At 37.7% G+C, this 26,988-nt stretch overlaps 1 protein-coding gene across 3 annotated transcripts in view; it reads left to right on the top strand.

Annotated features, from left to right (window-relative positions):
- The window catches only part of COL25A1 (collagen type XXV alpha 1 chain), a 530,060-nt gene that overhangs the window by 432,107 nt on the left and 70,965 nt on the right, over positions 1–26,988 (top strand). For all 3 annotated transcript variants that reach the window (XM_070047775.1, XM_070047774.1, XM_017347366.3), the window contains exons 13-18: positions 8,936–8,989; positions 10,879–10,905; positions 13,609–13,653; positions 20,369–20,401; positions 20,819–20,854; positions 25,492–25,536. In XM_070047775.1, the coding sequence (XP_069903876.1) occupies positions 8,936–8,989; positions 10,879–10,905; positions 13,609–13,653; positions 20,369–20,401; positions 20,819–20,854; positions 25,492–25,536 (240 nt within the window). The remainder of the gene's footprint in view (positions 1–8,935; positions 8,990–10,878; positions 10,906–13,608; positions 13,654–20,368; positions 20,402–20,818; positions 20,855–25,491; positions 25,537–26,988) is intronic.

The raw sequence follows: 26,988 nt of genomic DNA on the forward strand, positions 1-26,988 counted from the left end.
TGCCTGGCACCCTGCCCTTCGTGGACTTCCCTCAACTCACTTCCACCCTTCGCTCTTGCCCTACAGTGTGCCTGCTTGCTCTACTCCTCCTGTGTAGATTAACCTGGGTGTGACTCAGGGGTGCTGCCATAGGGTTAGCATCTTTCCGTCTTTACCTGAATCCCTCCTGTTTTCCCACCAATGACTGCCTTGCCAAAGCTGAGGTGGAGCCAGCTCTTGCCCTGATGGTTACCAGCTTCCCAGTTGGACAGCTTTTCTGTCTCAGTCTCTTACCCCAGTGATTCACATCTTCACGTGAGTTTAATGCATTTGCTTCTCCTGTATTCGTTCTTTCCTCCAATACCTATGTACTGGACATATTTTATGTGTAAATATAGGTTCTGGGCATTGTGAAAGAGAGTAGGCTGCTGCTGTGGCATAGTAGGGTAAACCTCTGCCTATGGCGTCAGTATCCCACATGGGCACAGGTTCAAGACCTGGCTGCTCCACTTTTGATCCTGCTCCCTACTGATGGCCTGGGAAAGGAGTGGAGGATGGCCCAAGTGCTTTGACTCCTGCATCCACATGGGAAATCTGGAAGAAGCTCCTGGCTTCAGATTGACCAAGCTCCAGCCACTGTGGCCACTTGGACAGTAAACCAGCAGATGGAAGACCTCTCTTTCTGTCTCTTCCTCTCTCTGTAACTCTGTCTCTCAAATAAATAAATTTTAAAAAATTGAGAGCAGAACAGTCAAAGTCCATGCTCAAGCAGCTCATCATCTCGTGGCGGGGGTATTGTGGAGGGTGGGAGTAGGACGTAGGGTTGTCAGATAAAATGCAGATGTGCAATTAAATTTTAATTTCAAATAAATAACCCAGAATTTTTTTAAAAAATATGTATTTGGAAGGCAGAAATACAGGGAGAGAGAGAGAAATCTTCCATCTGCTGGTTCACTCCCCAGATGGCCTCAATGGCCATGACTGGGTCACACTGAAGCCAGGAGCCAGTAGCTTCATTAAAGTCTCTCTCATGTCTGGCAGGGACCCACCCACTTGGGCCATCTTCTGCTGCTTTTCCCAGGCCATTAACAGAGAGCTGGATCAGAAGTGGGACAGCAATGGGTGCCCATATGGGATGCCAGCTTCTCAGGCAGCAGCTTTATCCACTATGCCACAATGCCAGCCCCAGTAAATGTAATTTTGAAATGAAAGCCATGCTTAATAGAAACATAATGCAAGCATCAAATATAAACTGCATTTGTAATTTGTAATTTTCTGTTGGCTACATTGAAATAAAAAGCAGGCAATATCAATTTTGATGATATATTTTGTCATGTTTAAGATATGTTCAAAATATCATTTGAACATCTCAAAAATTAATATTTTTAAAAATACACATTATTGAGATATTTTGCATTCTTTTTTTCCTATTAAAGCCCCAAAATTGTGTTTTGTACTTAAACTGCATCTCAGTTATGAACAGTCATATTTCTGTTGTCACTTGCCACACATCGCTAACGGTATCATATTGAGCAGTGCAGCCTTTAACTTTACTTGTTTTCAGTATCTAGCCCACATCACAGTTTCTGTGGCATGGGACATTGGGTCAGCAGTCCTAGACTGAAAGAGGAATGGAAAAGCTGTCCAGGGAACAAACTGGATCAGATAATATAGGACTGACATTTTCCTACTTAGATTCTAAGTACACTGGTGCTCACATCTTTAAAGTGTGATGCCTGTGCCCAACAGTAAATAAATTACAGATTTTATGATTATTCAATTCCTTGGTTCAGTGAAAGAAACTAATGTAGACTCTTGGACTTCATTATGGCTGTGTGGTTCAGTTTTGGGTCCTTAATTCCAACTTGTCCTTCTACTTAGTGCTCTTTAGAATGAGGTGGCACAGGCTTACATAGACTTGTTTGAACTATACTATCCCCAGGTTATATTTGTCCTTGTAGACTTCAGTGGTGGCAATTTCCAACACACAAATTGGTTGTATTTTAGATTTCAAATGTATATTAATAACATGTATAGAAAAACTGTTTATCAAGGATGGATAGTTTACCTGGCCATCTGACCCAAACTTATTAAAAGGCTAGTAGAAGCTAAACTCTATTATTCTTAGTACAAACTGGGTCTCCCAGTTTATACTAGGCATACATATCTTGGGAATGCACAGAAATACACAAAAAGTTAAAGGATCTATTCAGAGCATTAATAACTCTTGGACTTTGGAGGTAGGATTCTAGGATTTCTATTTTTTATTTTGCATGGTAAAATGCTATATTTGTGTAAATTTCAAGGTAAAATATTTTGGATACTGTGTATCTTCTATGTTTTCTGTTTTCACCCAAGTTCATATTCATATTCATGTGCCATTAGAGGGACTAGAGAGGAAAACTCAAATGAGAGAGGGAGAGAGAAGGAGAAGGAGGGAGAGGTGGAGTAAGAGGAAGGGAGGCATGTGTAGAGGGCAGGGATATCCGTGAATAAAGAATAGAAATGCCATTTTCCTGACCCTACCCTGAACAGGTATGCCTGGAAGTCCTTGCTGAGTGCCTCACTGCATTCAAAGAGTCTTCCTCTACCCAGAGCTGTTTATCCACCTGCTGCCAAAGTCTCCCCTCTCCCTGCCTGTCTGCAGAAGGAGAATGAATAACAGCTGTTCTTGCTCACTGCCCGACCCACTGAGACCGTTCTGTGCTCTGTGGGGAAAAGGGCCCAGGGCCCCCAGTGATTTAGAGAGCTATCAGTGATCAGCACTGCCACGTATAGCCTGTATCATGTCACCATCGCCACCGACTCCAGAGGCAGGAGGAGAACTTCGGGCCTGGTGCTGTGTTGTGCCAATGTCACCCTTTCCATACCATGCTGGTCCATGTTCCTTGAAGTTGTTTTTCTCTTCTGTTTGGATGAGTTGTTTCTGAAAATGCCACACTAAAAAGAAAGGAATCTATTTTGACAAGATGGATGTGAAATTATACTATGCTAAACATCTGAAGCTACGGCTCATTTTAAATTCCCATTGCCAGAATGGAAAACTATCTTGACTGAAGTGATGGCAAACAACATTGCTGCTAAATGACCTATTTCCCTTTAGTGCTCAATCTGTGAGAGAAAACTGAATTTCTTTCTACCTGTAAGTATTCTTTCAAGTTGCCCTTGAACAGCAGTATCTGAAATAATTGCAAAAGTCTTGAGTGATGTTTTACATTAGAATTCTAAATAGCATTTGGTTTTTTGGTTCTTGGGTTTTTTTTTTTTTTAATGAAAACATCAAGCCATCCTTCTTAAAAGTCAGTCCAACTTATTTTCAGCTTAAATATGGAAATGGTCATTTGGGAGTCATATACTGGGAATAGCCCTAAAATTTTAGGTGTAGTAGAAACCCCCTGTCAGTCTGCCTGTGGGTGAAATGTTGGCTGCTCTTTTCTTTCTCATCCTCTGTAGAATATCCTCAGTGTTTGTAAATATGAAATACACTCAGAGTAGTGGATAGATCAACCAGAAAAATGCAGTAGCACCCCACATACTCATACATATGTACAACCTAATTACCATTTTTTTTTTTTTTGACAGGCAGAGTGGACAGTGAGAGAGAGAGACAGAGAGAAAGGTCTTCCTTTGCCATTGGTTCACCCTCCAATGGCCACCGCGGCTGGTGCACCGTGCTGATCCGAAGGCAGGAGCCAGGTGCTTCTCCTGGTCTCCCATGGGGTGCAGGGCCCAAGGACTTGGGCCATCCTCCACTGCACTCCCTGGCCACAGCAGAGAGCTGGCCTGGAAGAGGGGCAACCGGGACAGAATCCGGTGCCCCGACCAGGACTAGAGCCCGGTGTGTCGGCGCCGCAAGGCGGAGGATTAGCCTAGTGAGCCGCGGCGCCGGCCTTAATTACCAATTTTCTGCCTATACTTTTCTGATGTATTTTTCTGTATATGTACATTTTTCCTGCTATGCAGTAGTATAAAATCATCATAACTTTTTTGAAGAGGGCTCATGATTGATTTTTATACTATATTAGAATATATAATTTCCTTTGTGATATATGGTTTGTCCCTCATTAAGACTTCTCTGTTATTTCTATAATGCCCCTTTACTTCATGAAGTGCAAGAAAACTGGTCAAAAAAAGTTTTCATGAATTTATTTCAATGCCCCCGCGCCTTATTATGTATATCTCCCCCACATACACTCAAAAACAAGCTTTTGGGGCCCATGAATGCCTGTCATGTCTATCTATTTCATCTTTTTTATCCCATGAGGCACAAAGCAACTCAGAGTAGAAAATATAGTAAATTTTTACTAAATGTTAGTTGAGTGAATTAATGCCTTATAGATTCCTGTAGATTTGCTTTGGTACTCAAAGTTGTATACCATCTTTAACATCTCTTTCATCCATCTTGGGAAACTCAGTTGGGACAATAATGATACTCCATAGCCTCAAAATCTAACTTGGAGTGTATTTTTCTGGATATAACTAATTAGAACATAAAGATGTTATGAGTCATTTTTCCTTCTTTGCATCCTCCCTCTATTCATATAGGAAACAGCTACCTTTATTCACTTTTCAGCTTTAGCATTTTGTCAACACATATTTAAATTATAAAATATGAAAAAGTATTTCACCTTTACATGAAAAAGAAATATAAAATTCAGCAATTTTTTATTTGTGTCCAAAATACCCACAAAAATATTTAAAATTGTGATGTCCTATGCTGATGAAGTTCTGAAAAGTAACACCTAAACAAATGTAAAAGCAAATAAAACTCAGTGCCATAAAATGTTTCCATTGACTAATAAAACAAATCCAAAGTACCTAACTAAAGAACTCGATGGGAAAATACTTATATGAACATATTTACAAAGTGTTTTAGTTTTTCTTTGATAGCAAAAATTGAAAAACAACCTGAGTATTCAACAATGTGGGACTGAGTAAATGAATGAAGACAGCTGATTTTGAGCTAATCAAACTGTCCATAAGACAATCACTAGTACCATGTCAAACAAACGTGGGGCATAAAGATAATGAAAAATTGAACCATCAAGTGTGTCACATGCTTACAGTTCCTAGAAAAGACTTAAGCATAACTAAAAAAGAGACCAAAAGGAAACAGGGCAAAGTGCAAACAATTATTATAGAGTGATGAGATTATGGGAGCAATTTTTTGGTTTCCTTTTATGTTATTTTAGCAATATATAGAATCAAAGGAAAAAGGAGATCAAGTTTTAGTCCCTCGATGTTCATATATTAAGGAGAATGTTATGCAGATACCTAAGCAACATTTCTCTTCCTTGCTTCAGAATCTCAGCATGAATTTTGTCCGGTTCCAGGGGCTTAACCATTTTTTTTAATACCTCTGGCTACCGTGGTTATTCTTTGAAAGTCTAAACAAAGTTTGTATTGTTCCCTGGCAGTATCTCTTACTTGCATTAAACCATGAGTTATGATATTAGTGCATCCTGTTGTGGATTCTTTGAAGTAAGCAGACTCCATAGCTCTGTTTCTGGCTGCATAGTAAATGATAGTCTTCTTTCAGGGTGTATTCTATTTCCAAGGTCTTATCCTTTGTTATATATAAATGGCACATCAAAATTTTCCCATAATAACCATCATTATTCTAAGTCAACATTTTTTGTAATTTTACCAAGGAAAGTGTAAGAGTTACAATTATAGTGTAACTTTATACAGGAAGCATAGGTTCTTCCAAAAAGTTAAGACTTTAGTAATGAAAATAATCCAACACAATAGAAAAACTTGGCTCTTTTATAAGGCAACAGAAGCTTCACATTGCCTAATTTATCTGGTCTATATACATAAATCGTCTTTATGTAACTTATATTTGTTTCTGGTTTCTTTATATCTGAAAGGTCATTTAAATGGGGTATATAAATAAGAATGAGAATAAAATTGCTAATCATCTATACCCCCTCAATTTCTCAACACTTTCATCATCAATGCAACACATAGAGTTAAGAGCAAGTCTGAAGGCCAGTGCTGTGGCTTAATGGATTAAGCTGCTGCCTACAATGCCAGCATTCTTTTGAGTCAGGCTGCACCACTTCTTCTTTAAAAAAATTATTTTATTTATTTGAAAGGCAGAATTACAGGGAGATAAGAGACAGAGAGAAAAAGGTGTTCCATCCACTGGCTTGCTCCCCAGATGGCCGCAACAACCAGGGCTGGGCCAGGCCGAAGCCAGGAGTCAGGAGCTTCTTCTAGATATCCCACGTAGGCTCAGGGGGTTAAAGCCCAGGCCTGCAGCACCCACATCCCATATGGGCACCAGATTGAATCCTGATCGTTCCACTTCTGAGCCAGCTCTCTGCTAATGCACCTGGGAAAGCAGTGGAAGATGGCCCAAGTGCTTGGCCGTTGTGGCCATTTGGGGAGTAAACCAGCAGATGGAAGACCTCTTCCAACTCCCACCCCCCCATAGTTCTGCCCTTCAAATAAGTAAAATAAATCTTTCAAACACATACACATACACATACACACACACACACACACACACGCACACACACACAAAGACCCTCTTAAGCCAGATCATTAAAGTTCAAATCTTTGCTATATTCCTAAAATTCTGGAAAAATGACTTAAGTTCTCTGTGCCTGTTTCTTACTGTAAAATTAGGATGAAACTTGTGGGAGTTAAGTGAATTAAGTTAATTTGTTACTTAAGAAATGTCGTTATTACTAATACGTTTTAGAAGCAGAGAAAACAAATATAAAAACAAATATAAAAATTACACAATTCCTGTCTTCCAGGTGATTTGGAAAACATTTTTCCCCAAAGAAACCTTTAATTTAATGATTACAAATTTTATAAGTACAACTTTAGAAATATAGTGATTCTTCCCACCATACCCACCCTTCCATCCCCACTCCTCCTCCCTCTCCCATTCCCAGTCCCATTCTCCATTAAGATTCATTTTCAATTAACTTCATACACAGAAGACCAGATCCGAATGCCTTAGGGGCTGATTCTTAGGCCAGAGTGCTATTTAGGACATCTGCCATTCTATGAGTCTGCTGTGTATCCTGCTTCCCATGTTGGATCATTCTCTCCCTTTTTGATTCTATCAGTTACTATTCGCAGACGCTAGTCTTGTTTGTGTGATCCCTTTGACTCTTAGACCTATCAGTGTGATCAATTGTGAACTGAAATTGATCACTTTGACTAGTGAGATGCCATTGGTACATGCAACCTTGATGGGATTGTATTGGAATCCCCTGGCACATTTCTAACTCCACCATTTGGGGCAAGTCCGATTGAGCATGTCCCAAATTGTACATCTCCTCCCTCTCTTATTCCCACTCTTATATTTAACAGGGATCACTTTTCAGTTAAATTTAAACACCTAAGAATAATTGTGTGTTAATTACAGAGTTCAACCAATAGTACTAGAACAAAAAAAAAATACTAAAAGGGATAAAGTATTAAATTGTACAACAGTCAAGACAAGGGCTGATCAAGTCACTGTTTCTCACAGTGTCCATTTCACTTCAATAGGTTTCCCCTTTGGTGCTCAGTTAGTTGTTGCCGATCAAGGAGAACATATGATATTTGTCCCTTTGGGACTGGCTTAATTCACTCAGCATAATGTTTTCCAGATTCCTCCATCTTGTTGCAAATGACCGGGTTTCATTGTTTTTGACTGCTGTATAGTATTCTATAGAGTACATGTCCCATAATTTCTTTATCCAGTCTACTGTTGATGGGCATTTGGGTTGGTTCCAGGTCTTAGCTATTGTGAATTGAGCTGCAATAAACATTAATGTGCAGACAGCATTTTTGAGAGGCAGAGTCTCAGAAATCTTTATGAAGAGAGACAGAGCTCCCCAAATGCCTGCAGTGGCCTCTGGGAGGGGTCAAGGGTGGGAGCCTAGAACTCCATCTAAGTCTCCCACATGGGTGGTGGGAACCCAAGTACTTGAGCCATCACTGATTCCTCCCAGGGTCCACATTACCAGGAAACTGGAAACAGGAACCAGAGCTGAGCATTGAACCCAGGTATTCTGACAGAGGATATGGGGTTCCTACTCACTGGACCAAACACTCACCCTTTAATTCTGCCTTTTAAGAAAAAATCAACCTGGAAGCAACTTTACTACCCTCAGTGGAAAGATGAAAGTTTTCCAGTAGTTGAAGTACACAGTGAAGGACCTTGGGAATGTTTTTATGTGAAAATGAAATTCTAGTTGATGCAAATTTGAGCCACATGGAAGTATGAAGGGCCAAAATATCTTATGAGCACCTCAAGGGGCTTTTTTTCCTTTGGAAAACAATTGCTGGTTTGGAGTCTAGAAAGACTGAAGAGGAAAATTTTTCTAGCCTAACAGCTCTCATCTTTTACCCCAAAGTCTACCATTCAGTATGACAATAAGAACCAAAATCCCGATGTTTTATTCTAAGTATTTTCTAACAAAGTTGGAAAGAGAAATCAAAGACATTTTTACTTTTATGTCAAAAGTGTCCATATCAATTAATAAGTTTCCAAAAATGTGTATGTTCTTCAGGCTTTCGATTTGTAAATATTCATCTTCTTTTTAACTTGAAAATACAGTGATTTAGTCTTTGTTTTTCCAAGCTGATCCATCATTTTAAAGTTGTCCACCAACAGAGTTTTATATTTCAAATATCTTTTACTCACTCAACAATTTATTTCATGGCTTCAGTATCTCCAGCACCATGCTAGATACTAATTTCTAATAGCCAGTTACTTCAACTTCTTGATGATGAAAAAAGCGAATTAACTCGATTATATCTTTTCTCTCTGGCATGCAGAATTTTAGACCACACAGCTGACTTGTTGCTTATTCTCTGCGGTATCTTATTCTTTCTGCGTCTATAGAGCATGATTGGATGGCTATCTTCCCTAGTGATCTATATAATATATTGAATTTGTCTATAATATGTTGAATTTTACTTAGTTGTATCTGTATTTTATTTTGAGGGTGAGCCTGGGTTGCCTGGAGCAGTGGGACAGAATGGAATACCAGGGCCAAAGGTTAGTACAAAGCCAACCAGCTTCATTTGACTCATGTTTTTCCATAAAACTGTAAGCCATTACAACTTTAAATATCTCACTGGTTACATTTGGATAGAATTTTTTGTCAGTGCTATAATATGCTGGAGTATAGACCTTTGTGATGAATGAATAAATTATGTTTATAATTTTCATTAGTATTAAAAAATGCAGAAAAACAAATAGGACATGATTGTCTAAAATCATGGAATATACATATATCTGCACATATGTAACATGAGAAAGCCCATGTTTCAACTATGACTATTGTCATCTTACCACTTAGCATATAAAAACATGGGTCATGACCATATTGACTGAAATGTGCATATATACAAATTCTAAAGGTGATGATCATAGTACAACCAAGGCTTTTTCCTCAGATCTGGCTACTTCCAATCTTGCATAGCATAATCAGTTAAGTAAATGGAGATCAGAATAAAGATGGTCATGTTTAAAATTTTAAATGGATGTAGTCTGAATTACTAAATAGGGAAAAAATGTAGTGAGGATCATTTTTGGATCGAAAGTTTTCTTTGTCTCTTAAAGAACAACTGAATCTGTTAAGTATAAGAAGATTGGTGACAGTTTGGTTTAAACCAAACAGGCAGACAATCTCAAATCCTTTGATGAGTGAACGTCCCTTGAAGTACAAAACTGATGTCTAATCCCGTCAGCTGTGCTAGTGTGCATCTACCCCACAGATGTCTGTCAGCTGATTTTACAGATCACATTGCTATTGACAGACACCTAGGACAGACCTAAAATTTATAGACCTATCCTTTGTCCTGCAGGAGAGGAAATAAAATACTCCTTCTGGGACTACAGCCGTTTTCCTGTCTTCTTTCCTCTTGCTCCATGCTAAAAAGCCGAATGATAGGAATTAATGCTTAATACATGTTCATAGTGCTGCTCTGGTGTTGCCTAGCGACCATCTGGCTGGATGTTGAGCAGTGAAAGTGGCCAGAAATTCAGAAAACCAAAAGGTCAGGTTGAGTTCCAGAGAATGAAAAGATTCTTGCCTCCAAGCTAAAAAATATATAATCATAATAATTGCCTTATGCCGTTTTATTTAAAAGCAGTCTGATCTCATGAAAACACTTTCTCAAGCTTTTCAGGAAAAATATTATTGTAATGCATATGAGTTGTACTAAGACTCTCCTATTCCATTCCTGCCCTTTCCTGGGTACAGTAGGAATTCAAGTCTATTCAGAACAACTTTGTATTTTAGTCCTTATGCTCTTCTGGTCACATATTAAGTGAAGACATCCCTCCTAAACTCAAATTCTGCCCCACTCCACAGTCTTTCCTGAAGGTACCAGTGCCTCCTGAACTGCACCTGAGCTGGAATACTCTGGTTACCAGCAATTAAAGAGAGTTCATGACATTGCAAAGTTGTGCAAGTTCAGGACTGACTGTTTATAATCCTGTAAGGGAAAACAGACTGGAGAACTACTCTGGGCCCCCAGACCCCTGGAATAATCCATGCAATGGGATGTTTTGGATAAAAGGCTCTGTGAAGGAGCTGGTCCACCTTGTTGATACTGAGTTTGGAAGAATAAAAAAGCAGGGGACTAAGAAGCCTCTCAGGAGTCTGTGTTGCCACACATTGTCCTTAGTGCCCCCAAACTAGCTTCTAGATGATCATCTTAAAATGCGTATCGTTAGCCACATAAAAAGGCAAAGACTTAAGATTCCATACAGTGTTGATAGTCATACCCAATTCTCCAGGAAGGTCAACTTCCTGTACACAGCCAAAATAGAAAGTGTCACACGTAATTTACCTAATGTGTTCAATATATGTTATATCTGACATTGCTTGATAGGTATTTTATAATTTAATGACACCCAATCTCTGTTCTTCTGCTCAGGGAGAACCTGGAGAACAAGGAGAAAAGGTGAGAATGACTGCCTTTAATTGCCTTTTCTTCTCCTCCACTCCAACAAAGAGGGATCCGAACTCAACTGTATAAATGATTAGATACGTGGAAAGACAGATGGATGGAGAGAGACAGAGAGAGAAAGATATCTAATGACCACTGTTCTTCTCAAACTGTTACTTAATGGGAGGAGAAAATAGTTTAATTCTTAAATTTGGACAAGCATTTTGAGTAAGAGATTAAACAAGTAAGAGAAAGGGAACAAATTTAGACATTCCACGTCAGGTTTTTAAATGGCTTTGAAAAATCCCTACACCTGCAAAACTCTCAGTTCTACCTACTTGCTGATTGTCAAAGCAGCTACAGCTCTCCCTACTCCTTCTTATGTCTCCAAGTTAAAGGGATACAGATGTTTATCTGTAGCAATTATCTAAAAGTTACCCTACAAAGAATTCCCATAAAACCCAAAAAAGAAAAACAAAAGGAGAAGCAGGGTGCTGCATGCTACATTTCTCCTGGATCCCTCTCCTTACTACCTCTGGGACTGTCCTGATTATTTTTAGATTCTTAGTGCATATGCTGGTGCTTATTTTCCTGGCTGTCATGCTGTTCACTTGATAAGTGTTTGAGAAGTGTGCTGGGTAAGGAACAACACAGATACTTCGTCATGTTCTTTGCAAATGATCTGATTTTTCTGACAAGTAAAGATTATAATCTCTAGGCCCCATCTATAGACCAAGAAAATGTCTTCAGTGTAACTTTATTTTTTGCTGTTGTAAAGAAAAAAGGTATTGATTTTGATAGAAGATGAGCAAAGTAGAGAAGTTTTAAAGGTAATTTCCTGAGGGAGCAGCTCAGTCAGACTCTCTGCTTCACAGTTGCTCTGAGCCAGCTCTCCCACTAGGGAGGTTTGCTTTGTTTTTTAATAGATTTTTAAATAAAATTTTTAAAAAGTACAAATAAACCACCCAGCAAGGATCTCTCATAATAGATCATTGGTATGTTTGTTTGGCATCCAGTATGTTCATGGTAATTAACTTGAAATTAATTAGTCATTGCATGACTTGTGTTGAAATTAAAGCAGGAAAAGGAGCAATGTCCTCACCATCCCAGCGGCTCATCAGATAAAATGTCTGTGGCCCTTGTTTCTTGCAGTGGTCTATCAGTCAACCATAGACAAATGCCTAAGCAATTTAGAGTCATGCTAATTTGAAACAATGAAAGAAAAATACAGGGAAAAATAAAAAGTCTCCCTATTCCACCCCTTGTCCTCTCCCTCTCAAGAAGCCGTTATTAATAGTTGATCTCTTATATTAAGGGACTTTTAAAATGATAGAAAAATGACTCTTGGGGCCATTGCTGTGGCATAGCAGGGTAATCCTCCACCTGTAGCACCAGTGTCCCATATGGGCACCGATTCAAGTCCTGGTTGCTCCACTTCCAATCTAGCTCCCTGCTAATGCTCCTGGGAAAACAGCAGAAAATAGCACAAGTACTTGAGCACCTGTACCCACTTGGGAGACCCAAAAGAAGCTCCTGGTTCCTGGCTTTGGCTTGGCCCAGCCCCGGCCGTTGCAGCCATTTGGGGAGTGAACCATCAGATGGAAGACCTCTCTTTCTCTCTCTGTGTGACTCTGCTTTTCAAAATAAATAACATAAATCTTAAAAAAAAAAAAAATACAAGTGACTCTTAGAAAGCTAAAGAGAAGTCCTTTCCAGCCTGGGAACTCCATGAACAGCAATGCATCATTATGGCTACCAGCTGTCAGTGCCAGCTGATGATATTCCAGACACTGTCCTAGTTGCTTTACACACAGTATGCTACTTACTGCTTATAATTACATACAGTCTCTCTCAACTTGCATTACAGATGAGTAACTTGATGCAGAGAGAATCTCATTTGCCCAGTGGGTGCTGGAACTGGACTTGATCTCCTTTGCCCCAGAGTCCATGACATTTTTCCACCCTGTTGTGCTGTAAAACTTAGAAGAATTCAGAATTTAAGCAAGCAAAGCCTGGACAATAAATGAGGCTTTTCATTCTAACACATTGTCTTATAGATAGAAAGGAGATGTCAGTGAGGAAATAGGCATTGGAAGTCACAAAAATAACAAAGGAAGGAGAAAATCTCCAAATTCATTTTACTATGATTAAAAACATGTTTTCTAATAAAACATAAAGCATTCCTTTCACAAGTGCAAACCATTGTAAGCCCAGATAAATACTCACTTCACAGGTTTTGAGGGCCTCATCATGTACATGGAGGCTGTGATATTTGAGATGGGTTTAAAGACAGGGTAGGATCTGTGCAGTAGAAGAGAAAAGAGAGGGTAGGGGTCCAGGTGTTACAAAACAGTGCAAAGGACAGAGAGGTGGCATGGCAACTGTCAGGAGAGAGTCATTGTTCAAGTGGAGCTTGGAGCAGAGAAGAAAAGAGAGCATTAGGAGGCCTTATGTGTCCAAAAAAAGGTATTGGAAAGCAAATTACTGCTTTCTGTTAATGAAGTAGAATAGTTTCAAAGTGTTCAGCATGTTCATTGCAATAAAATTTATTTTATTGATATCAGCCAACTGGTCAAGTAAGAATCCATCAGCTATGTAGAACATTTGCCATCAATCTTAATATATTGTGTTTATGAAATAAAGCTTCAGATAATGAAAATGACTCTTTGTTTCACATCACAAATATATTTTATGTTTATTGCTTTTGTTTCTTCTCAGGGAGATGCTGGAGAGAATGGCCCCAAAGGTGATACAGGCGAAAAGGTATGGTTTTGTGAAATACGAAAGAGTATGTGTGTGAACAAGAAATGTTGTTTCTTCTTTATGAAAATGAGAAATTTACAGAGAGGTGATTGAGAAAGAGTAGATTAATATGACAAGGCCAGAGATAATGTTCCAAGATTATCAAAGCTTTAGTATTTGATTTGTAGAAGATGATTATACAAACTCCTGAGCACAAATTTAAATATTTTCGAAGTAGAATGGAATGTCAAACATTCTAGAAAATGAATAGCTACATTTCTAGTAATGAAATCACATATCCAAGTGTAAATGGGACATTACTTTGTACACAGAGATCTAAAAACAGTGTTCCTAAAGTGACTGGGTTTGCCCCAGTTTCAGGAGAGAACATGTCAGAGGAATGGGGTGAGATCTAAGAGTTGATAGGTTACTGTCACTGGAGTAAACCTTTAATGCAGTCTTGAAACTTTTCTTCAACTTTAAATGCACTAAATCTGGGTATTTTATCAATAATTAGCATTTATATTACAATGGTCTTGTGGTTTATACTTGGATTCATACTTTGCAGATATCTGTGACACAGGAAAGATATTTTATGCCACTTATGCTATGTGTTAAGAATTAAGAAAAAGTTCTTTTAAGAAATTAATTATAGAATAGACCCAGATAAATTTTAATCTAGATCAAGCTATGTAACAGTGATGAAAACAATAATTATTCATTTAAGCTTACAGTGGAGAATAAGGCTGTTGCACTTTGAAAATTATTATAGTACAGATGGGTACCAGTTAGTCATAAAAACATACTGACAAAAAGAACGTTATTGTTATTCTCATAAATATTCATACAAATATGGCATGGGTGGTAGGTATGAATTAGTGTCACCAAGTGGCAGTTGTGTTTGTATTTGAGGAATAAAGTGGACTTCCACCCTTATAGACTCAACCCCAGCTCTATTGATATTTTGAGCTATAAAATTCTTTACTGTGAGAGCTGTTGGATGTTTGGCATTGTTGTTGGCTCTACCCACTGAATGCCAGTATCACCTCCTCATTTGTGACAACCAAACATGTCTCTAGACATTGCACATAGTTCCTGGGGAACACAATCACCCCAGTACGGGTACCACTGCTGTACAGCCTTTTTATTCACCTGCCATATCTAAGTGTCATGCTGCCATCAAATATGACATGAATATGTGAGTATGAGTGAGACCAGTAATATGCCCTGGCTACTCTTGAAGTCAAAATCTGAAACCCTAGATTCGTAAACTTTGATGTTGAATTTAAATCCATTGTTTTTATTTAAAAGTAAAGGTGAGCCAATTTTTTTCTGTAAAGGGCCAGAAAATAAATGTTTTAGGTTTTGTGAGCCATATGGTCTCTGTCACAACCATTCAACTCTACTGTTGTAGCATGAAAGTAAGTGTAGACAACACATAAACAAATGAGTGTGGCTGTATTCCAAACTTGATTTCTGGATGCAAAAATTTTAATTTTATGTGATTTTCATGTCATGAACTATTATGATTATTTTGATTTTTTAAGCATTTAAAATTTTAAAGAATCATTGTTAGCTCACAGACCTTGCAGTCAGCCACCTGAGTTTGGCCAAGGTTGCCAACCTCTGCTTAGAAGAAAGGAATTATTCTACACAGAGGCCAAGTTCTTCCATTGAAAATATAAAATTTACACCAAGTTTGAACTATACCTATGTGGATTTACATGGAGAATGTTATGCTTTAGAAGATGTACTTTTAAAGTGTCATTTGGGGAACTTAGGCCAATAAATGTTTCTTTAATCACACATTTTTTAAATTTAACTTTACAATAGTAAAGCTGCTTTTTGCTTTGAAAAGACCAAGGTCATCTCAAATGAATATTTTACTTTTTTTTATACATTAATGCAAATCATTTACCATACTAACATGTAGTAAACTTTCAGTAAAATTAACTTTTCTTAGCACTTGGAAATTGAAATTAATTAAATTGGTTGTTTTTCTTTTTTATCAGAAAGTTCTATTAGCTAAAATTAAGTACCAAAAATTCTTCAGTTAAAACGGAAATCATTTCTATAAACTATAAATGGGTCTAAACAGGGGACTGTAAATAGGACTTTGTAATGTGTATAATATGTAATCTGACCTGTAGCATTCATCCCAAGAATGCTGTAATTGGAATATAATTTTTGATGTGTTTTTTAAACATTTCCTGCTTCTGTCATATAATTTGTTTCCAGCATGTTGGAAACACTCTTCTCCTCTCCTTTGTGTTCAGTATGTGAAACTCATTCATCATTTACCAAGTTTGAGACGTAAAATTTTTTTAAATGCTTCTTTTCTGCCATTGATGTAGTAAATTACGTCATTGATGCATTTTAATAGGATTTTTCCTCTTTTGATCCAATTCAGTGCCTTTGGATGGTAAAGCAATCTAAGCCTTTCCAGACTGGTTGTCTGGAAATGCTGTGGAACTGTAAAAACCACGAGGCTGGGTTTTCTCTGTGGCCAACAACCACAGTGCACGGTAGGCTTAAGCATAACATGCCAAAGACTCATTTCAGTCATGTTTAGAAAGGTTACGTTCTACCCTTTGGAAGGTTAATCCTATGAACAATGTAGAAATGAATCTCTGATCTGTTTCTTCCCCACCTCCCTTCAAAGTGGGCGTTTATGCAATACTAAGTAGTTTGACCAGGCCACAGTTTTATCTGCTGATACAGTGGCTCCATTTTCCCTTTCTTATCTGTGTCTTCCTTCTTGACTTCCCCACTTTCGATTCCCATGAATATGCTGTGTTCTTGCTGTGCATCTACACAGCGTCTTTGATTTGCATCCTCAGAACCTTTTCAGAAGACACCCACACTTGGAGCCACCAAACTGTGTGTTCTTCAAAACACACCTGAGGGCCTGTCCCAGTGGCTGCTCCCACTCCAATCAATGACAGGCCTACTGTCACTTAGCACACTTGATTCGCATGGTTTGAACACCTTTGCTGTCGGTCCTTCTCTCCCAGACTCCTCACCTTCACTTCTATGCTTTCTAACGTCATTGATTCTTCAATCCACTGCATCTTTAATATATAAGTCAATTCCCTGGGGCAACATTTCGATCACCTTTGGATGAGATAAGTCACCTTCTCCAGATGTAGTGCTCTTGGTAATCCACTTCCTTGTTTAATTGAATGTCCTGCTCACTGAAAAAATAAATAAGTAAATTCACCAAAGTAAGATGCTAGACTGTTCCCAGCACTAATCTAAGTTCCTGGCACATAATTAGAATATAATAAATATTTGTTGAATGAACAACTTTTAAATTTGTTTTATTTAGACATTTTTCTAATTTTTATGTAATGGGAGACTGTTTTTCTGTATGCATTAAGCGTGTTGTCACTTCTAAGTATACACAGTGACACAGAATTTCCCAAATATGACAGTTTCTTCCTATTCCAGATTTGAAAAAAAAAAGGAAGCCCCTTTCATGCTTTCAATCTATAAAAATTCTGTATTATATGTATTAGTAAGTGACTATTGTAAGTACAGGATAGGGGCAGAGATTGTAACTGCACTGTTCATTGTTGTCTGCCTGACTCCCAACATCTCTGTACCCAGAACACACCTAGGAAATAATTGGTGCTCCATAAATATTTATTGAATTAATGAATTATAGAATTCAGAGACCACATTCACTTCACATATGCACACGTGTCTTATTAACACACACGTGCTATCTACTAAGTGTGTATTGTGTCTGAAAATATTCACAAAGATCAAAACTGTGCTTGAATAAAAAATAGTAAGGTCAAAGTCATTTATCTCAAGAATCTACCCACAGGATTTCTTCATCTGTAACTTACCCTGAGGAGATTTTTGTTTCCAAATCAACTGACTTAGGAAGCTGAGATCATACTTTAAAGACATAGTTGGGTTCTTTCTTCCCTACTTTAATCCTATGTTCATTTTCACTTGGGAGATGGGAAGGGGGATTAAACACACACAGTTTCATATCCACTACTTGCAGCATTATGCTTTTAAATGTTTAATTTGTGAACATCTTCCAGCAGTTGCCTTGCCACTTAAAAGTCATAAAAATTCCTTGGGATTTCACAGTTCTAAATCTTGAAAAAATAGAATTTCAATATAGCTCTTAGTTGTCCATCAAATGAAACTGCTCAAATTTCCACAAATAAATTAGCCTTTCAGGAAACTGTTCCTTTCTTTCTACCTGCTTTCTCTGAGAAATGAAATTAGTCTTGTCTTTATTCTCCTCTAGTGGGTTATCTAACCACTTTTTATTAAAATACAAAAAGTTTACAGTTAATACAAGCAACTTCCTTTTCTTTACAAGTTTACTAGCCTTTATGTCCTGCTGTCAAAATGAAATGAGCCAACAATTCTTTTCTTATTCTAATAAGAAGAACATATTAGAGGCCAGTGCTGTGACATAGTGGGTTAAGCCGCTGCCTGCAGTGCTGGCATCCCTTATGGGCACCAGTTTGAAACCCAGCTGCTCCACTTCTGATCCAGCTCTCTGCTATGGCCTAGGAAAGCAGTAGAAATGACCCAAGTCCTTGGGCCCCTGCACCCATGTGGGAGACCAAGAAAAAGCTCCTGGCTCCTGGCTTCAGATCAGCACAGCTCTGGCCATTGCAGCCAATTGGGAAGTGAACCAGTGGATGGAAGACCTTTCTCTCTCTGCCTCTCCTTCTCTCTCTGTGTACCTCTGACGTTCAAATAAAGAAATAAATCTAAAAAACAAAACAAACAAACAAACAAAAAAAACACAGCAATAGCATTTAGGAAGGCTCAAATTCATTTAACTTCTAGCTGCTCCAGTTTCCTCATCTATTAAATGAAAATGCTAGTGTCTCTCATATCCTATGGGAATTTTGCAAGGTATAGATGAGATGAAATAAGGAACTTTGCAAAATCAAAATTACTTTCATGAATTCAATGTCCTTATACAAAATATGGCAAATCTGGTTCACTGATTTTGATAGTGTTTGGACTTACACTAGTAGTAGAAATTGAAAAAAAGTAGTTATATTTATTTCATTTCCCATTTAGAACTTAGCTGAATGCTAATGACTGGGAAGGGAAATCAGTGTTGTTCTATAAGGCAGTATTTGGAGTCTTCATCTTCTTTATACTTAGTGACCTTCTAACTTTTCCTTAGGTAATAACAATTACAGATGTAAAAAAAAAATTCACATATAATTTATGTGTCTTTCCTCAATGAACTAACTTACCATTTCCTCCTCTTTCTAAATGTCATTTTTTTCCCTTTCTCCAGGTTTTAAATTTTTATGTTTGACTACTGAATTGTTTAACAAAAATGTTTTTGAGATTTTTCATTTGTCCACCATTTATGTCTTGAGCAACGCCATGGGCCAAGCACTGAATAACAGTAGATGCAGAATCAGTTCCTATGTAGCTGAGAGTGGATGGTCAAGTGATGAATGGGCAGAAAACAGAAATAGGTCATGACAAAGTGAGTGACACCAGACGTGATTCAATCGTGAAGCCACAGTAAGATGTGTGTGCCAGGGGCCATGTGTCTGTGCTGGTCTGTGAGGGATTCTCTGAAGCAAAGCCACTTAAGCTGAGACCTGAAGAAAGGGAAGGTGCCAGTCATGGGAAAGGGAAGAGGCGTGGCAGGAGCAGGGGAGTAAGTGCTCCACGCACAGAGACCTGAGGCCTTTGGTCTGTCTCTGAAAGATTGATGAGCAGCTTCTGGAATCTAGAACAAGGAAATAGACCCCCAGAGCGCCTTGAGCATTTGTGCAGATGCAACAGCTGAGGAAATCCCCATAGGTGCCTTCCTCCTGTGGCTGTTTCTGTCTTCTTGACAGTCTCAAATGACCACATTTTCTCCTTTTCTTTTCCTGCTCATGAGACAGAGAGGGCTAGCAGGGGCTTCGAAATCTAGGCGTTGTGCTGGCCTCATTTCAGAAAGAAGCCACATTCCCAGGTCCCCCCTTATTCTTCAGTCTACTCATCCCTATCAGCAGATAATTGTTTTAGAAACATACTCATGAAATCTGGGTGGAATGCAGTGCCTTGGAAAAAAACAGATTCTGTCTCGAGACTTTCGCTCAGAGCTTCCATATGTCCCCATCACCCACAAGTCATCCATCATCCTGTGACTTCCTGGTGACCATGTTACAGTGAAAAAAAAAAGTGTAAAACTGGGAATCCCATGCCAGTCATAACCGTGACAGCACTTTTCAAGGAAAACAAACAGATCCACCGCGTGGCTTTCTCCAACCCAGCATCATTAACCCGGCAACTTCATCTGTTGAACTTTGACTTTCTGAAGACCAGAAGGTTCAAGGAACTCCCAGTAAATGATAGCCAGTGACATTAATAAATTCCAGAAATACAGAAAACCGAAAGCTCCAGATCCCTCCATTGTAACTTTATGATGCAAGAATGCAGGGTTTAGCACTGAATCAAGGGAAGAGATTCATGTTTATGGATTTATATTTACTTCAAGGAATGAGTTCATAGACATTTGGCATGCAATATAAAAGGGTGTTTAAAAAAATATCTTGTTTCCCTTGGAAGTTGTTGACTTCTTAACAGCTGAGATTGGAATAAAGTGGTATGGAGCAGAGAAAGACCCATTAGTCACAGGGTCCCTTTGAGTGTTCAAGTTGGCAATGCCTCCCTGGGTATGTGTAATAATGTTTCCTGTTCTCATAACTTGTGGTATAACCTCTCATGGGTTTTGTCTTAGGGTGACCCTGGATCATCTGCTGCAGGAATCAAGGTAACTATAACCTTGCAAGTGTTTGGACCCCAGGAGTCACAGGTTATTTTTATCAGCCCCTGCATTATCTTCCCATGTGCCAGCTTTGATGGTTGTAAGTCTGTTGCTGTTCTGCAATGATCAATTTCTAAACCTAACAGGGAGTACCTATGAAAAATCTTCTGAAGGCTTAAATGAAAGGTCCTGCCTTCTCTTCCTTTTCCATTTAGTTCTCATGGAAAATGGACTTACATGTGATCTCTTAGCATATTCATAACAACAAAAAATTCTTTGCAACTAATAAGATGTAGAATAACAGAATAAACTGCATGTGATCAAGAGGCAGGCTGAGCCATCTCTGTGGAAGTGTCCAGGGACCTCAAGGTTTTGGAAATTCTTGTAAGACTACCCTTTTCATCTTTGGTTTTCTTTGGCCAGGGAGAACCTGGAGAATCTGGTCGTCCAGGGCAAAAGGTAACATCTCTTTCTCTGGGGTGGTGTTTGTGCTATATCATATTCATAGTTTTGTGTCTGCTGCCCACTGTGTAATCTGAAGCCAATTATTGCAAATTGATGCAGTTTTTCATGCTTTGCCTACCCAGTGTTATTGGTTGTTTTGCATTTTAAAAGGTCTTGATGCTGACCATAGCAAAATGTGAAAACACACAATGTCCATGTAAAAGGATGCTTTATGAACTAAAGTCTGCATATACTCAGCTGTTTGAAACTAACAAAGATCAGTTGAGTTGGAATGCCAACAACTTATCTTGCATGCTTGAAGGTAATCTGCATGTTTCTAACTTTCATGAGAAGACATGTATTTGCTAAACTGCCTTGATAGAGACTGATAGTTCTTTAAAAGTTATATTCCTTTTCCATTCATTGCCAATGCTTCCCTTCTAATCTCTATGTGAATCATATCTGTCTATGCCATGAATGTTATACAAACTAAATTTGTTAATAATCTAAATTTTAGTTAGAGATATCAGCCATAGAACTTTAACCAGTCCATGGATACATTAAATGTTTTTATCATTTATGTTCCACTCCAACAACAATTTGGAGAGCATTCAGTAAATACACTTACACTCATATTCTCATTTGAGTCTGAGACAGGAAACAAATGTTGGTCAACTTTATCATCAAGCATCTGGGTATCAATGTCCAGTGCAACCAGATTTTAGATAACAGATGTATTGGAGCCACAGGTAAATGTGAATTCCTTATTAAATTAAATCTCTTAGTATTGTGTCTACCTTTGGATAAAAGTAGCTAATGTCTTAATAAAACATAAGAATAGATAGAATTTGCTTTATTAGCAGAACGGGGAAGAGAGAATAAATACCATTGCCATCATTTGGAAACTTAAGACCTAGTGAAGTAATGTTCACACATTCTTAAAGTTGTTTGAGAGAGCTTTGTTATAAATATTTAAGATGGAAGCAATTTTTAGAAGATCTTTTAGATTATTTCAACATTTCTCTAGTTTAAGGACTGACTTTTCTCTTAAAGATCTAAGGGTGATGATTCATCAGGCTCAGTTTCAGAAAATGTTGAGACTTTTCCAGTGAACAAGCAGAACTCTGTAATTTTCACTATTTAGTTCCTAAGAAGTTCTGTGATTCTTTATTTAAGAAATTTGGAATTAATGATATAGTCACAGATCCATTGTCTGCTTTGGCTTACAAAAGCGACTCACTTTCTCAGATGTCTAATTTTAGTTCCCTTAGTTTTAGAGGCTATGTTTAAACTACTTCCAAAAGTTAGGATTTGCTATTTAAAGAAAAGTCTGCAAGACTGTCATGTCTCTAAAACACAAACTAAAACAAATCTGCTTACGCTTATATAGGATCTACTGTTTTTAGAATGGAAGATCCAAGTTTATTTTCAATTGCTTAATAAAAAATTGTCAGGCCAGCACCATGGCTCACTTGGTTAATCCTCTGCCTGCGGCGCCGGCATCCCATATGGGCGCCAGGTTCTAGTCCCGGTTGCTCCTCTTCCAGTCCAGCTCTCTGCTGTGGCCCGGGAGGGCAGTGGAGGATGGCCCAAGTGCTTGGGCCCCTGCACCCGCATGGGAGACCAGGAAGAAGCACCTGGCTCCTGGCTTCGGATCGGCTCAGTGCTGGCCGTAGCAGCCATTTGGGGAGTGAACCAACGGAAGGAAGACCTTTCTCTCTGCCTCTCTCTCTCTCACTGTCTAACTCTATCTGTCAAATAAATAAAAATAAAAACTTAAAAAATAAATAAAACATTGCCTTATAATTTTTTTGGAAATATAACTTACATTCATGAAAGCTTACAGGCTTGCATTTGTAGGCATAGAGTTTTCTTTGTAGTTCATTAAAAATAAATTTTAAATAATACTGAGAGAACAGGTAGATATGTTAAAAGCTTACAGCTCATCTGAACGAATGTGTGCCCTGAAATGAGCAACATCTTTTTCCTTAATATTTGAGCCTACTTATTTGCTTTGACACAATCTTCCCACAATATTTCCTTTGCCTTCTTTGGCAATATTTACCCCCACATTTATTTGAAAGCAAAGTATTTCCATGCTTGCTGCTTTCTTAGAACCATGTGAACTGAACTGAGCAGAAGATCAATTTAAGAGCTCTTCTATGGCATTCTTTGTCACTGTTGCAGAACTGTCCTGTGCACTCCTTGCCACATAAGCTCTTGTGTTAGGGAAATTTTGCAGCAAGTGCAGAATATCATAACACGGCAAAAAGCCCCACGGATTAGCTTTATACTGTGCGTTCTTTTGCCATATAAAAGTCTAATGTCTAGAGCAGTTTCATAATGTAGGAATTATTTCATTGGAATTTTTTTCTTTTATAGTCTCACCAGTAGAGTATGTGATTGATATGTGAGTTGGAGTGTGTATAAAGGCTTGTAGAGTGAGTTTGTAGACATATACATATTTTGTTTTATCACATAAGTCTTCCTTCCTAATATTTCCACAACTTTTAAAAATATATATGTTATTTTCAAAGGATTAAAATTGCCTGACCCTCCAAAAGAAGACACCCTCAAGGTCAAATTCTGTGGAGAAGTCCAGAGCATTGTAAAAGAGATGTGCAGTGATAAGCAGAGTCCTGAGTTGAGGGTCTTCTATAATGGAGAGGGAAGAATGACTGGAAAGGAACAAAAATAAAAAGTTGAATGTATCCATAGTAATTTATCTGCTCAGGAAAGTATTCTCTGACAACAAATCAGTTCTTAATTATCACCCATATCTTATCTCTGGCTGTGCAGTCCAAGAACTCAACTCAGAGAAACTCCTGAATCAAGGAATAGGCAAGAACAGAGAGGTTTACTGAGAACTTATCTCTTAGGAAGATAAGCTTTCCTGGTATGGAGAATTTACTTTATATAGGAAGAAATGTCTTCCCAAAATGTTAAGAGATATTTCACAAAGACCAGCATTAAATATATTCTAATCTTTCATTATATAAGCTATGACATTAAGTGAACATACATTTGGAAAGTTCAAATTTACAAAATCTAAGATTACAAATTACAAATTTATAACTTACCCCCCCCCACACACACACACGTGATATAGGGAAAAGCCAAAATCTCAAAGTCTTTAAATATTTAATCTGTATTATAAAATATTCCATAATTTCTTATACACTTTTCTCATTGTTAGGAAACAAGGGTATATGTCAATACATGTATGTACATATAAGTATCTTTCTTTAAAGTAGTCTATAATCCTTTTAATTTAGTAGGAAGGAAAGGTGTGGTGAGAGTTCTTCTTGGAAGATACTGTTATAGCCTATGTATTTCCAAAAATGTTTCAAATAGGATGTTTCCAAAATTGATTTTAGGAGACTTTTCTAAAACAATACAAAGCTATGGATTTGTCATCAATCTGTTTACTTTTTTAAAGTAAAAGAATTTTCAGTAGCATATGCATACAAGCCCTTTCTTTTGCATTCCTGAAGTAACTTTGACCTCTGCCAATGAGAAAGTTATTGAGTATTTCCTTTTTTGTGTAATCACACAGCTTAATAAGTAGTATCTGTAGTCATTTTGTGATAATAACCAGAGCAAATTATGGCTCCTCATAATTCGAAAGTAATAATATTAAAAATGGGATGTCTGGTTGTGTTTAGTAGATTCTCCTTACAGTGAGGATTGTTAAAGCATTTAGATTAGAAGTGCCTCCTTCTGCCACCTTATTTTTGTTTGATGCTACTCTATCTTTTTGCGTAGTTGTTCCTTTGACCATCAAGAAATGATGTGACTCTTACCTTCAAGTGTTATTTCTACACACAATGGCCATATCAATCCAACGCAAGATGAACTTTCATTTTCTCCTGTGATTCCTTTATGCCTCTTTGTGGAATTCAGGAAATTTGCTAAGCAATGTAACCTTTTGTCACTATACTTTGTACTTAAAATAATGTCGCCAATTCTGTGAAAATGAGAAGGTTTAGCCTGACTCCAGTGTGCTCACCCAAAATGTACCACTTAATCTCAAACCTGTATTCGGAACAGCTGCATGGTACCATTAGCCTTAAGCTGCTAAGCAGGATTGGCCAGGCTCAACAATTGTCAGAAATACAGGCTGGAGTTAAGTATGATCTTAACCATTTATTTATCTTCTCATCATTCAGGAATGGAAAAGAAATCTTACTATACTCTTAAGTGAGCAAGACTCATGGTGTATAGTGTTTTGATGTGACCACCTGTTCATACAGCCAACTCTTGATTATCTGACATGAGAGAGTCCTGGGATAGGATGCATTACCAAAATGCACATATGATCCTCTTCTCAGGAAATACCCTCCATCTCCCCCAACAAATCATTTACCAGAGGAGTTCCTTCTCCTGTTAGCCCCCTTCTCACCTTCTCATAGATATGCCAGTGAACAGTAAACTGGTAAAAGAAGGAAAACTGAAAAATCTGCAGAGTAGTCAACGAATCACTGAATCAAGAGTTGACTGAACTGCATATCATCAAAGTCTTGAAATTAGACAGTTTTCTAAAAATCGACATATGTAGAAAGTATTCAGCTGGGAACTTTTGCCATGTTTTTCTCCAGATACTGTGACTGAGTACAGACCGTTCTATAATGCTGTGTGATTTTCCTATGTAGGGTGAACCAGGGCTTCCTGGGCTTCCTGGACTTCCGGGGATAAAGGTAAATACTGCACGGACAGTCTTGGCTTCATAGATCTGTAATTGTGAGAGTCATCCAAATGGTAGGAAAATATGGGAAAAAATGAACACTAAAAATATATGTTTTTCTTTAAGTGCTTTTTTAAAAATATAACCGTTCAACCAATTACATTTTTAGAATTACAAATTAAGTACATGCATTGCTAATGTTTGCAGTTACCATGTGGACTGCATAGTCCACTGTCTAACCTCTCATGCCCCTTAAATAAATGTAAATGCCATTTCAGTTGAATTCATGTGAATTTTTTAAAGTCTACAGTATCTCTTCACCTTCACACTTTAATTTTATTCTTAAGATCCCATCAAATTTTGACCAGAATTAGGATCTTAACATTCCTATAAATCAAACATGTAGGCAACTGTTTTTGTGATTCATTCATTTAATAATAATCTCTCTAACATGTGTTGCGCTTCTCCTTCCTGTTGATAATTACTGCTGCAAAGTGCAAATCATATTATTAGAATATTTGAGCCAATACTGTCCCCATAAACTTCTTACATAACTTTTGAAACAATTGCTGACTAAAGCATAGTTTGAAAACCTCAAGGAATGACCTTGGGGATACGTTTTAAATGTTTTTAAACAGCCTCAAAATGTTAAAGACATTTTTTTGTATAAAATCTTTCACTGATGAGTCTGACATTTCTACTGCATTAGCTGCAGTTACTTCTTTGAAACCAACTTCCTATTTTGAAAAATTGTTTTTAATATTCTAGAACGATTTGGGTAACATAATGCAAGTATATTATTCCTTACTTTCTCAGTGTACAGTTTTTGAATCAATCTCTAGTATGCATTAGTCCATTCTAAGATTACTATGTTTACTTCAGTGTGAGGACCACGTATACTACTTTGTGAAGGTTCTGCTCAGCTTGTGAGCTCCATGGAATAATATGATTTTAGAAAAGATATGTTACATTACTGAGTTTCCAGATAATCATATGGTATCATATATAGTAATTTATGAGTACTTGGTATAATTAACATATATGAAAGCTACATCTTCTACAATAGCACTCAGAAATTTTGGTTCTGGCTTTTTGTTTGATGTTTCCAGATTGGAATTACAAAAATTCAGATATGTCCTTTTAATATATTTTTAGTTTTTTTTTTAATTCTTCCATAGAAGGCATGCTCCATGACAACAGTTTAACAAAGAATCAAAGTTATTTCCTTGTCATTTGATGTTTAGAAGAATACCTTCACAAGGATGTGATTTCATTTTTAGAGTTAATTTCTGCCACTTTCACATGTTTAAAAAAGATACATTTTTAATAAATGATTCATTTTTAAAATGAATTTTTAAAAAATGAATTTAAGAAAACAATATTCAGTGTTTGAAAACAACCAAAGGGAATGGAGGGAGATTGGATAATAGGTACCAAAACACAATTACATAGGAGAAATAGGCTC

This window comes from Oryctolagus cuniculus, chromosome 8 (genome assembly GCF_964237555.1).
Source record: "Oryctolagus cuniculus chromosome 8, mOryCun1.1, whole genome shotgun sequence".
Lineage (NCBI taxonomy): Eukaryota > Metazoa > Chordata > Mammalia > Lagomorpha > Leporidae > Oryctolagus > Oryctolagus cuniculus.